Raw genomic sequence first — 13,692 nt, 5'->3', positions numbered from 1 at the left:
AAGAAGGAAAAAAAAACGCACGATGAATCTCCATGACCAAACTTTCTGAACCACTAGTGTCAACAATCATTTTGCACGGCTCCGTTGTTTTTCGTTTACCTATACTTTTCTTCCACCAATCTTCCAATCGCCGCTTAGCTGTCTCTACTGCGGACATGTTTACTTTCCCCCTGCTCTCGCTGAACCAAGGGTTGCATAGGCACCAGCGCCATCTGTCACGTCGGATCGCAAGCTTAGACACAAAAGGCACATCAGGGACAATGCGCCACCACCGCAGCCGTGGCCTAGTTGCAGAGCGCCCGCCTCGGCTGCGGGAGGCTGTGGGTTCGATTCCCACCGCCGCCGGGCACCCACTGGTTTCTCAAATGGGTACAAGCGTTCCCCGGCCTGGCGTTCGGCTTTCTTCAGGGGTGAAACGCTTGGGAAAGGAAGCCTGCGCCCTGAATTCCCGTCGAAACTCTCGTGAGCAACGAAGAAAAACATGAGTGACACTGATGGACCTGTCGTGCCTGTAATGGCGAGAGTAGAGTGGCGCATGGCAGTGGCTCGCGACGCCATGTGGCCTGGCTCAGTACGCACGGGCTGGTGTGCATCGACGGGTAGCACACCACAGGGGCTCCTTTTTTTTGTGCGAAGCACCATATTAACGTAGGTTTCGGGCCTTCGCGCGACGCCCGGCGGTGGCCACCATTGACCCTGAGGTTGGGTCACGTGACATGACGTCACACAGGCTGCAGATGGGGCCTCATATCGCGCCGTCGGTCGCCTCCCGGCGGTGGCCACCATTGACCTTCAAGTAGGTCACGTGATGACGTCACACCGGCTGCAGATGGGGCCTCATATGGCGCCGTCGGTCGCCACCATTGACCCTGAAGTGAGATCACACGATGTGACGTCACACCGGCTGCAGATGGGGCCTCATATCGCGCCGGCGGAGGCCTCCACGCTTCGGTTCGCACCGTCACGCGCGACGCGGCGGCGGCGCCACCATCGCTGCATCACGTGATATGTGACGTCACGCCAGGGATGAAGCGGCGCGCGCCCGCCGTCGCGTCAGTCTCTGTGCCCGCAACCGCGCCAGCGTCTTTGCGCCGGGCGTATTTGCGGTCAAGATGCCTCCAAACGCTAAGGTTAAGCCCAGTGGATGCGAAGCATCCACTGGGCTTAACCTTGATAAGTCTCCATTTTTTTTGCTTTCTTTGGCGCCAGTTCAGTCGAGGCTCGTCCCTGCAGCCGTCGTTGTGATCCTGGTGCGGCGCGCTCATTCTTAGACAGCCTCAAGATCGACGCGCGCAGTTCGTTTGGCGTCTCCTAGGCGAAGCGTTGAAAGCAACAGCCCGCTTCAGCGTTGCGCTCGAAGTCCCTCCCACGGTATTCTACGACTTAAACGCCGAAGCGTTACGGCGCGTAGCGTAGCGCTCGAGACGGCTTCCCCCGCGCAGCGAGATCGATGGCTCGATCGCGAACGTCGGCAGCGGCGCGTAATGAGCGTCGCAATTCGATTGTGCGCGAGATGAGGAACGGAAAACCGTGGGCATTTGTCGGCGCCTGTAAAAGAAAGGATTCGCACATCACGCTCGGGCTGCGAGCGCTACGCGCTCCTGCACGGCCATGGATACACTCGGCTCGATCCTTTTATGCGAAGCATATTACTAGGGCTCAACCCAGCTCCTCAGGCGCGGCGGTGTCGCCTTCAATACCACGTGACACCATGACGTCACGACAGAGGAGAAACGGGGCTCCAACTCGCGCCGTCGCTCGCGGCGTCGCGGCGGCCTGCTAGACACTCACGAGGTGAGATGCCTCCTGGAGACAGAGCTGCTCGTTGGAATGAGAAGCGAAGGTTGCGGCGTGCTACAGAGACTGTTTCTAGGTGGCTTTGCTACGGCGCAGCGACTACGCGCCCCGCATCGGACGCGGTGAGCGTCGAGCAACGCAGCGTTCGGCGCGACAACGAAATGTGCGCCTGAGCAAGCACCACACGCCGACGACACCGGCTTTTCTGCGACACGAGCTCCTTAACGCTGTCGCGTTAAAATAAAGGCTAGTATGCTTCGCATCCTGGGCTTAACCTTAGCTAAGCCACGGCCATTTCAATTCCTGCGGGGGGCCCTTTTTACACGCGCTCCGCCGAGAACGGTAGCACGATTTGGTATGCGCGCCCTTCTTACATATAGGAATGCTAATCTGCGTGCTCGCAAGTGTATAATGCCGGCAGCGGAAGCGCGGAGTGCTGCTCCGGTTGAATGAATTGATCAGAGCGCGATGGTGCGTCCACTTGGCCTCCTCGTTCCGATGCGCGTCTCCCCGAGGACGCCCTCTACGCCATTTGTAGGAAACTCTATGCTCTACGCCTCCACGCGCGGGTGGCGCATGCGCCTTTGGTACCGGCGGGACGGTACGAGAAACGACAACGGCACGAACGCACCTCGAGTGGCCGCATCGGTTGCCGTAAAAACTTGGGAAGCGCTTAAAGGGATACTCAACAAAAATGCGAAAAAGAAATGAAGGAAGCATCGAGATTCGACTCGGTAGACGCGACTGTTCCGATACGCCGTGCTTGTTTCACATATTATTCAGCGGGTGGCTGTATATTTTGGAGGATTGTGATCACGCGGCGGCTGCACGCCGCCACGTGCGGTGCTGCGCGCCAAACGGCGGTGACGTCATGCGTCTCGGCTTGCAGCAGCAGGCGCTGTTGTAACAAGGCGTTGAGGTTGTTTCCAAATTGTTCGCGATTAAAGAGCAACTCCGGCTATTTAACGCCACAGTGTTAAAGGTCCCGAGTCGCAGAAAATTCGGCGTGCGGCGTCCGAAGCCGAAGCTTCGGCAAACAAAAGATTTGGCCCATGCATCGCAACATCGCCGGAGTTGGCCTTTCAGTTTCTGAACACCGTACAGAAACAGGTCGGCGAATTGCACGTCGTGTCGACAACATTCGCACGCCGATACACGCGGTCGACCATTGCGCAATAGCGAGCGTACGCATAGAACGCCTGTGGCGTCCGTTGGTCGCCTGCTCCAGTCCACCTTCCACCTGCGCCGTGGTGCGTCCACTGCGGACGCCGTACGAAGCGCTCCCATAGCGTTACACGGAAGTTTCATGAACAGATAGCCGCGCTCCCTCAGAGAGATTGTGGGGTTTTACGTGCCAAATCCACTTTCTGATTATGAGGCACGCCGTAGGGGAGAACTCCGGAAATTTTGACCACCTGCTATTCTTTAACGTGCACCTAAATCCTAAGTGCCACGGGTGTTTTCGCATTTCGCCCCTATCTAAATGCGGCCGCCGTGGCCGGGATTCGATCCCGCGACCTCGTGCTCAGCAGCCCAACATCATAGCTACTGAGGAACCACGCAGGGTGCTCCCTCAGGGGCTGCAGAATCAAGCGCCTTTTCCTTCTTTAGATCGCTATGCATCTGACGAGATGAAATGTATTGAAGGCCGTCCAGGCGGGTGGACAGTCGTGGGAGATAGCTGGCACGCCGGTATCGGGCACAAACGTCACAGACACGTCACTTCCTCTAGTTCACGGCGCGGCCGCTAGACGCGGTATTTTGCGAAAGTTCATTATTTTCCGCTAGTTTCTGCCTGAAAACGATTGTGTCAACCACTTTCTGCACCCAAGCTTTCGTATGGGCTAAGAATTTCGGCGGCGAAGCTTCGCCTTTAAAAGTAGAACGTGACGATTGTGACTCGATTGTGACGGAGGTCAACTGGCCCAAAATTGCATGACAAAGTTGAAGAACGACTCGGGTATTCGTGAAATTTCAAGTCCAAGAACATGGCTGGTCGTTGCGTCTCTCAGGGCCGATTTTACGCTCGAGCCCTACGCCCGCACCGCCCGCCTGCCGCACGCGTGCGGTCACGCGAAAACCTACACACGTCACACACTGGCGGACCAATTTACACTGGGTTGTGCGGACACAGTGTAAACAGAAATTTGTTCACCGTGCAGTGTGCGACATGTGCAGTTCTTTCCCACGACCGCACGGGTGCGGCAGGCGGGCCTGTGCGGGCTCAAACGTAAAATCGGCCCCGAGAGACGCAGCGCGGCCAGCCATTTTCCTGGACTTGAAATTACACGAATACCCGAGTCGCGCTTCAGCTTTGTCACGCAAATTCGGGCCAGTTAAGCTTCATCAGAATCGGGAAGCTAAGTAAAAGCAGTGACCACCCGCTGCCGCCGTGGTGGGCCACAATGGAGACCGATCGGCGCAGGTAGTAAAAGGCTGTCTATGACCCCTAAAGGCTTCGCTGTTGTCCAATCACCCTAGAGATGCACGGAAAACAACACAATCTATAGGGTGCGTCAGGGAACCGAGCTATGCGTCAAGGAAGACTCCGCTCTCGTTGGTGGAAACGCAGGGGGCTTTGCGGGTGCTTCCACCAATGGGAAGCAGGCACGGGTACTTATCTCGCCTTTCTGGTTAATTGCGGACGACGACAGCGGCGCAAAAATGAGCCCCGAGATAAGAAAAGCGAACTCTTTAGGATAACTCTCAATTTTATATAACAGTAGCATATCTCAAGATTGTGCCTCGCCTAGAAACGCGCCTTTGTGATACTCAGATGACTCCCTCGTAGGCCGCCCGGTATATGTTTCGAAGTATCGACAAATATATAGGCGCATATTTAGCCTTGGGACAAGGTGGGGGCGTGACGTCTGACTTAGACAACGCAACTTGAAAAATTTTACAGCCCTAGTTTTTCAGGCTCTTTATAGCGCTGAACAAGTTACTAAAATCTCGCCATAGGATTCCCAAGAGGCAAGGTTATCGTTGATGTCAGTGAAAATTGGCTAAATTTAGCGACTTTCTTGCTCAGTTAGCAACACTACGGGCGTTACCTTTGTCTGCAGTGGACATATATTTGGATTAGAATGACGAGCAATTGTTTGAAAATCACCTACGTGGTGCACACAAAGTGGCAGCTTGGACATCGGAGAGAATTAGAAGACAGAAATAGAGGGAAAATAACTTTATTTTTATTGATAATCAAAACGGAAACAGATAGGTAGCGTTCGAGCAATGCCCTAGCATTGGTGTATCTTGACAGGACCCATCGGTCCTCGTGCTAAACTTGTGGGTCTGCAATGCGATAGCATTACGGCCTCCGATGATTCGATGACATGCCCATGTGCGCGAGCTTCCCCCTCTCTCCACGTGTGGTCACCCGGCCGAATTACGTCGGTCCTATTCCTATCCGGCTCATCTTTACCGCGTGTCCTGTGACGTTCCTTACCACATCACTCGTGCCTTGCCTCGTCCGCCGTCGGCTCCACTCAGGCTCGCTTTCGCGTAGGCGATTTCTGCGTCGACGGCAGCTGCGAAGATCGTCAGGTGCCTTGTAAATGCGGTGGCATTTATGAAAAGCGGGTGCAACGGCAAATCGGGTAAAACGGAGCTTCGATGAGCTAGCAAGGCAAGGTGGCACATTGCATGACAAGACAGACGCTGAAGATTTCAGTGGCGGTCGTCGGGTGCCTTGTAAATGCGGTGGCATTTATGAAAAGCGGGTGCAACGGTAAGTCGTTGAGAACGGAGCTTCGATGAGCCACCAGGGCAAGAAGGCACATTACATGACAAGACAGACGCTGCAGATTTCAATGGCGGACGCTTTTCACAGCCACCACGGTACACCTTGCAGAGAAATCGGAAGTTTTATTCAGTAGGTAGGCAAACACGCCGTGGGGGCCTAGATTGCTAATGGAGCTTTCCCTGCAAAGCGCGCGGTCGCGGGCTCAAATAGCGGCCGCGGGGGCAGCACATCGATGGCGGCGAACGCAGAAAAACAACCGTGCATCGCATATTGGGCGCGCTTTAAATAACCCGAAATGGCCAAGATTAATTCGCAGTCCCCCGCTATATGACGTGCCTCATGATCAGATCGTGGTTCATATTTCGTGCTTCCGGTGGTTTCGTTTCCACGATGGCCGGAATAGCCTTGTCATCCCGGAAGCTTGGTGCGCAGTATTTCTGTGTCGTCCAGTGCCACAACAGCGTCGGAAACACGAAACACCGAGACCGGCCTGCGTGAAACTCTGCGTATTTCGCGGAGATAAACTAACGAGACAAGTGGCGAGCTGTGTGGGGACGCAAATCGGTCGTTCTTTTTTCACATGCTTTCTTTTTTAATTCCTGTCGTGTGGTAAAATCGAGTAGCCCTTAAGTACACTGCGATAAAGCTTTTAAAGCTTCCTACATACAGGCAACTGGCAAAATGCTGGCGAATTTCAAGAAGAAGCGCACTCTGCAGGACCAACTGATGAGAAACGTTGCCGTGTTTAAAGGGACACTAAAGCAAAACAATAAACAAATTTAGAGTAATAAAGCATTGTTTGAGAACCCTGCAGGCAGCCATTTAAAAAAAAAAGTTTGATTATTAGATGAGAAAATGAAGGTCCAAGCATCAGTATTTGAATTTCGCGCCGAAACCCCAGCGCCGGTACGTCAGCGTGGCGTCAGGGATTCCAAAGTATGATTTCGCATTTGGGCCGCGTTCGCTGAATAAAGGTTCCGGAAACTTGCCATGTTCAATGTTTGGTTCCTTTAGTACACAATGTAGTCAATCTGTGCCGCTATATACAATTAGTAGGCCCTAGAAGATGCCATCAAAATCCAAGACTGACGACACAGCCCCCAGGTGCGGGAACTTAAGTAGCCGTCGCCACCGGTATTGCGTTTTTGAGCTTTTTCTGGCTTACCAAACGTCTTATCGTTGTAAGAGTAGTGTTTTTGGTGTCGTAGAACGGTAATTTACTGATGCAGAAGAAATCATTTTTCACTTTAGTGTCCCTTTAAATGTACAACACGGAATTTTCGAAAGTGTTTAATTGCCATAGCCTCTTTGTAAGCATCTATAAGCGCAAATCTTATGGGTATTTCGGTGAATTCTACCTGCGGTCGGCGAGCCTGCGATTAGACCGCAAGTTTGAAGAACGTAGTTCTTACACAATTGCCTCTTGCGCAGTTTATCATTAGGTACTCTGCTTACTCAGATTGCATGCGTCTTCACGAGCCTTTGCTCGTATAACTGCAAGTAACCACAGCGAAAAAAAAAGGTCCTTTATCGTCCTCTTAAAGATGCCGTCCACCTAGTTAGTGATATTAAACCTTCTTAAACTATGTAAGATTGGGAGTATTCAAGCTGTTCAACGTCTTTGCTTTTCTTTTTGAGACAAGCAGTATTAGCACGCTAGAAACTTCTGCGATGCAATTTCCTTCTTAAAGTACTCTAATGTAGGGAGACCTTTGACTGCTGTGTACAAAGCCCAGCGCTTTGTACAGACACGGATGCACAATAAATACATTGCAGCCGCGTTTCTCAGACAGACTAGCACGAAAATTCATCGTCTGCATACGGATGCACACGCGAAAGGATGACTGGCATTCAGCACAGCAAGAATGGTATTAGTGTTCTTCACGATGGAAAGAAATAATAACTCGCTTAAAAGCGCAGCTCTGAGGCGCCCGTTCCTGGGTTGAGCGTCGGCGTCGGTGCACACCGCGCGAACGCGCGCGTGCCACTGCTCGCCCCTTCATCGTCGCCCTCTTCCACATCTGGCTCTAATGCCGCTCATCGTGCCAGCGTTCCCATACTGCCCCTCGCGCTCCTGTCCCTGCTCACGCCTTCATTGTCTTCGTCTTCTTCCCCAGCTGGCTCCGATGCCGCTCATCATGCCAGCGTTCCCATACTGCCCCTCGCGCTCCTGCCCCTGCTCACGCCTTCATTGTCTTCGTCTTCTTCCCCAGCTGGCTCCGATGCCGCTCATCATGCCAGCGTTCCCATACTGCCCCTCGCGCTCCTGCCCCTGCTCACGCCTTCATTGTCTTCGTCTTCTTCCCCAGCTGGCTCCGATGCCGCTCATCATGCCAGCGTTCCCATACTGCCCCTCGCGCTCCTGCCCCTGCTCACGCCTTCATTGTCTTCGTCTTCTTCCACAGCTGGCTCCGATGCCGCTCATCATGCCAGCGTTTGCCCCTCGCGCTCGTGCCACTGCTCCCACCATCGTTGTCGTCTTCTTCCACAGCTGGCTCCGATGCCGCTCATCATGCCAGCGTTCCCATACTGCCCCTCGCGCTCGTGCCACTGCTCCCACCATAGTTGTCGTCTTCTTCCACAGCTGGCTACGATGCCGCTCATCATGCCAGCGTTCCCATACTGCCCCTCGCGCTCCTGCCCCTGCTCACGCCTTCATTGTCTTCGTCTTCTTCCACAGCTGGCTCCGATGCCGCTCATCATGCCAGCGTTTGCCCCTCGCGCTCGTGCCACTGCTCCCACCATCGTTGTCGTCTTCTTCCACAGCTGGCTCCGATGCCGCTCATCATGCCAGCGTTCCCATACTGCCCCTCGCGCTCGTGCCACTGCTCCCACCATAGTTGTCGTCTTCTTCCACAGCTGGCTCCGATGCCGCTCATCATGCCAGCGTTCCCATACTGCCCCTCGCGCTCCTGCCTCTGCTCACGCCTTCATTGTCTTCGTCTTCTTCCACAGCTGGCTCCGATGCCGCTCATCATGCCAGCGTTCCCATACTGCCCCTCGCGCTCGTGCCACTGCTCCCACCATAGTTGTCGTCTTCTTCCACAGCTGGCTACGATGCCGCTCATCATGCCAGCGTTCCCATACTGCCCCTCGCGCTCCTGCCTCTGCTCACGCCTTCATTGTCTTCGTCTTCTTCCACAGCTGGCTCCGATGCCGCTCATCATGCCAGCGTTCCCATACTGCCCCTCGCGCTCGTGCCACTGCTCCCACCATAGTTGTCGTCTTCTTCCCCAGCTGGCTCCGATGCCGCTCATCATGCCAGCGTTCCCATACTGCCCCTCGCGCTCCTGCCCCTGCTCACGCCTTCATTGTCTTCGTCTTCTTCCACAGCTGGCTCCGATGCCGCTCATCATGCCAGCGTTTGCCCCTCGCGCTCGTGCCACTGCTCCCACCATCGTTGTCGTCTTCTTCCACAGCTGGCTCCGATGCCGCTCATCATGCCAGCGTTCCCATACTGCCCCTCGCGCTCGTGCCACTGCTCCCACCATAGTTGTCGTCTTCTTCCACAGCTGGCTCCGATGCCGCTCATCATGCCAGCGTTCCCATACTGCCCCTCGCGCTCCTGCCTCTGCTCACGCCTTCATTGTCTTCGTCTTCTTCCACAGCTGGCTCCGATGCCGCTCATCATGCCAGCGTTCCCATACTGCCCCTCGCGCTCGTGCCACTGCTCCCACCATAGTTGTCGTCTTCTTCCACAGCTGGCTCCGATGCCGCTCATCATGCCAGCGTTCCCATACTGCCCCTCGCGCTCCTGCCTCTGCTCACGCCTTCATTGTCTTCGTCTTCTTCCACAGCTGGCTCCGATGCCGCTCATCATGCCAGCGTTCCCATACTGCCCCTCGCGCTCGTGCCACTGCTCCCACCATAGTTGTCGTCTTCTTCCACAGCTGGCTCCGATGCCGCTCATCATGCCAGCGTTCCCATACTGCCCCTCGCGCTCCTGCCTCTGCTCACGCCTTCATTGTCTTCGTCTTCTTCCACAGCTGGCTCCGATGCCGCTCATCATGCCAGCGTTCCCATACTGCCCCTCGCGCTCCTGCCTCTGCTCACGCCTTCATTGTCTTCGTCTTCTTCCACAGCTGGCTCCGATGCCGCTCATCATGCCAGCGTTCCCATACTGCCCCTCGCGCTCGTGCCACTGCTCCCACCATAGTTGTCGTCTTCTTCCACAGCTGGCTCCGATGCCGCTCATCATGCCAGCGTTCCCATACTGCCCCTCGCGCTCCTGCCTCTGCTCACGCCTTCATTGTCTTCGTCTTCTTCCACAGCTGGCTCCGATGCCGCTCATCATGCCAGCGTTCCCATACTGCCCCTCGCGCTCGTGCCACTGCTCCCACCATAGTTGTCGTCTTCTTCCACAGCTGGCTCCGATGCCGCTCATCATGCCAGCGTTCCCATACTGCCCCTCGCGCTCCTGCCTCTGCTCACGCCTTCATTGTCTTCGTCTTCTTCCACAGCTGGCTCCGATGCCGCTCATCATGCCAGCGTTCCCATACTGCCCCTCGCGCTCGTGCCACTGCTCCCACCATAGTTGTCGTCTTCTTCCACAGCTGGCTACGATGCCGCTCATCATGCCAGCGTTCCCATACTGCCCCTCGCGCTCGTGCCACTGCTCCCACCATCGTTGTCGTCTTCTTCAACAGCTGGCACCGATGCCGCACGTCATGTCAGCGTTCCCATACTGCCCCTCCCTCTGTGAAGGCCCTGACATCACTGGCCCACTGCTAGTCGGTGCGGTAATGTCGGTCTCTAATTATTTGCCTCAATATATTGCGAAATGAAAATACGTGTACAGCTGCGCTCAAATTTCGCAATAGAGAGTATTGTACTCGACGGACATTTTTTTCTTCTTCGACGCGTGTATCAGCGCGGTGGCTTCTGTTTCTTTGAAATGACATCTGGAATAAATAAATGGTACTAGCTTTTTTCTTCTTCAGACACCTCTTAGCAATGTAGCTTCAGTTGCTTTGAACTTGGAGTATACCTCAGGCTGCTTGACGTTGCAGAAACACGCTTGGCGTGTGTTTGCGCCCTAAGTCCACATTTTCGTTTCGCGCAGTAACTGACAAGCACAGCAGCCTGTTTTGGTGGTCCCAGTGTTGCCGCGGCGAAGAAGATATTCTGTGTGGAACAGTTTCAGCAAAGTGGCACGGTAGTTTGCGCAATGCCACTTGTGAACCAATCCCCCCGCTGCCGTTCAACGTGGAGCAGGAGAGCCACCAGCAACGGAGAGAGAGATTAAGAGTGTGAGGCCCCAAAGTAAGGAAAGCGCTGACCATGTACTGTTTGCGACCCCTGAGGCAAATGAGGGGGCGCTTTTTAGCAAGGCGAAGCTAGAACCCCTTGATAACTTTGACGCAGCGGGCGTAGCTAGGGTGCCTCAATGTCCTCCTCGCCCGCCCGTATACGTACGGAGTGGCGAGCGGGGAGGACATCGAAACACCCTAGGTGCAGCAGCACACCTCCTGAGCGGTTGTCTAGTCCATACTGCGTTTAAAACACCGCACTACTTCCCGACGCGCAGCAGGCACTGACCGTATCAGCGCTAGCTTCGCGTACCATCCCCAACGCTGCACAGTACTGTGTCCACGCAGCGTCTTCGTTGTCCACGTGCTTCTCTCGCAAAATCGAGACGCCGCGCGCAGAATTACCACCGACGAGGCGGCACTGAAGAGAAATAAAGACCGAAAAAGAAAGAAAAAAAGAGAAAAGAAACGTGAGAAACATTTCTACTTCCTTTACCGCGGGCCCCATGCGTGTTACACGTACTCGGCCGCTTCCGGCTGGCACTCGAACGTGACGTATTCAAATGAGGGACGGCGGTTACTACAAGGCCGCCAGAGTGCGCGCGGACGGACACCGCAATCGCACGCCCGAGAACAAAGGAATGCGCGAATTACCATTGTTCAGCACTCGGTGCGGGGCCGCTTTGATCTGCGTCTGCGAAGCCCTTTCTAGCACCTCCTGTGCCCCGCCCCCCCTCTCCCACTTTTCTTCTTTCTACTACCATCGGGCCCAGATGCACTAGCCTTGCTTTATTTGTTTTTTTTTAAATTAATATTTATTTTCTGCGTCGCCGAGTACATGAACGAAGGCTTCACGTCTCGAAATGGCAAAGAAGACGTTGGCGTTTTCTCTAAACCGCAAGCCATCTCGTGCAGTTTCCATGGCGAACCTTGCCCTATCACGCCCTCGTGAATAAATTCAGATTAAACAACAACAACAACAACAACAACAACAACAACAACAACAACAACAACAACAACAACAACAACAACAACAACAACAACAACAACAACGTTTGAGGCCACACAACCCGTCAAGGCGTACATTGTAATCAGGGTAAATTTTTTTTTAATCGTCTACCTTACGACCAAATAATTTGTGTGAAAAACGTGTTACACACTTGTTTCATCTTGTTCTTCTGTGTATATCATCTTTGTTTTTTGCTCACCCTGCTTGGACTTCTTGTCCGCAGTATTGTGCAAATAAAATAAATACATAAACAAGTAATATATGTGCTAGGAATTATATAGGGTGTTTGTTTTAGCTGCGTCAATTGTTCTTAAATATAGCCTGTAGCAGATAGCTCAGTTCAGAGCCTTGATCTAAATTATTCGATGAGGCGACCATTACTTCTACAAAAAATCAAAATGCGCGATTGAAAAGTTTACGTAATTACCCTAATTAACTTCTTTATTAATTCGTTTACGGCACATCATTCATACTACGAATCATTGCCTGTGAGTTCGAAAGGCGTATACTCCTGGAACGAACTCTCAGGACTACAGCAGTTTCAAGATATTTACTTCCAAAGTGTCGGACAAATGAATTTGCGTATCCGATTACCTTTCTCTTTTTTGAAGAAAACGCTGTTTTATTCACTGAAGCACAAAAGTAAATGGAACACCTATGCATTTCGTCGGACACGTTGCCAATTGATCTCTCGAAACTGGTGCAGCCCTGGGAATTCGTTCCAAGCGGATACGCCTTTCGCGAACTCACTAGTTGCAATTCGCAGATTAAGATGTGTGTGCCGTAAAAAATTACGCGCTGATCCTATACGCAGCGTGGGAATCGACGAAAGCGAAGTTTTCTGTGGAGTTTTCCTTTGAGCGACGACACTTAGCGGCGACGGTGACGGCGAAATGTTTGATTTCCTCAACGTTTAGTCCAGCACGATAGTGGTGAGTTGATGCTAAACCTTACCTCGGGTGCAGCACTGCTCTTTTCTTAGAACTGAGGTGAAACAGCGCGAAAAAGACGAGGACACATTGAAACAAATACCACAGACAAGCGCTGACTGCCAACTGGAAGTTTATTTACTGGAGTTGATTCTTACTAATGCTCTTTTCTGTCTGCATACAGCGCGTAGAACACGCAGGGGGAAGAGGTGTTTTCTCGGGGGTGTTGTCGTGCGTCATACTTCGTAACCTCATAGGTTGTTGAGCACGTTCGCTGCGATACTTGAAATGAAAGACACGGGACTTTCTGACAAATTGTGACTATACACTGTGTGACGTATAGGACTGTACGGTGACACTGCGTAAGACTAGAAACGCCTTTGCGGGCTGCGTGACAGTGCCCACAGAAATAGTTCGTGTTTACGTGCGTGTGTGTGCTTAGGTTTTTTTTTCATCCTTTTTTTCATCCATCTTTCTTTCTCACCTATTGCATCCCCTTGCCCCTCCCCCAGTACAGTGTAGCCAACCGGAGATCATCTCTGGTTAACCTCCCTGTCTTTCCTTTGCATTTCTCTCTCTCTCTCTCTCTCTCGCTGCCTCATCTGGCACATCGCACCGTGAGAGAAGTATAACTAAACTTTTATTGAGTTCCGAGGTTGTGTGCGTACCCAGACCGCAATGGGATTGTGAAGCGCGCAGTATAGTAGCGGAAACTACGGGTTAATTTTGACGCCGCGCTGTTCACTAACGTGCCACTAAATCTAAGGGCACGAGCGTGTTGTGCCGCTATGCAAAACGACAGGCTTCGTGTTTATTTCATACATTCTACTCGGTCCTTGACAGTAATTAGTCCCTTCAGTCACTATGGCCAAGGATTGCCTAGGCCTCAATATATATATACATGCATACATATATGTATATATATATATATATATATATATATATATATATATATATATATAT

General features: G+C 53.0%; 1 protein-coding gene across 1 annotated transcript; it reads left to right on the top strand.

Annotated features, from left to right (window-relative positions):
- Nucleotides 1-808: 808 nt before the first annotated feature.
- LOC139049283 (probable serine/threonine-protein kinase DDB_G0281745) lies at nt 809-11,882 on the top strand. Its single transcript, XM_070524661.1, has 3 exons — nt 809-951; nt 7,592-7,976; nt 11,754-11,882. Exons 1-3 carry the CDS (start codon nt 809-811, stop codon nt 11,880-11,882), a joined length of 657 nt encoding a protein of 218 aa, XP_070380762.1.
- The last annotated feature ends 1,810 nt before the right edge of the window (nt 11,883-13,692 follow it).

The sequence above is a fragment of the Dermacentor albipictus genome, chromosome 8, assembly GCF_038994185.2.
Source record: "Dermacentor albipictus isolate Rhodes 1998 colony chromosome 8, USDA_Dalb.pri_finalv2, whole genome shotgun sequence".
Lineage (NCBI taxonomy): Eukaryota > Metazoa > Arthropoda > Arachnida > Ixodida > Ixodidae > Dermacentor > Dermacentor albipictus.
This window is presented reverse-complemented; position numbering and strand designations above follow the sequence as displayed.

Excerpts from the sequence above, each read along its gene's own strand:
- LOC139049283 (XM_070524661.1), top strand. The coding sequence starts at position 809 with ATGACGTCACACCGGCTGCAGATGGGGCCTCATATGGCGCCGTCGGTC. Across the intron at positions 952-7,591 it reads GCGGAGGCCTCCACGCTTCG|CGTTCCCATACTGCCCCTCG; the intron begins GTTCGCACCGTC and ends TCATCGTGCCAG. Across the intron at positions 7,977-11,753 it reads ATGCCGCTCATCATGCCAGC|ATTAAACAACAACAACAACA; the intron begins GTTTGCCCCTCG and ends GAATAAATTCAG.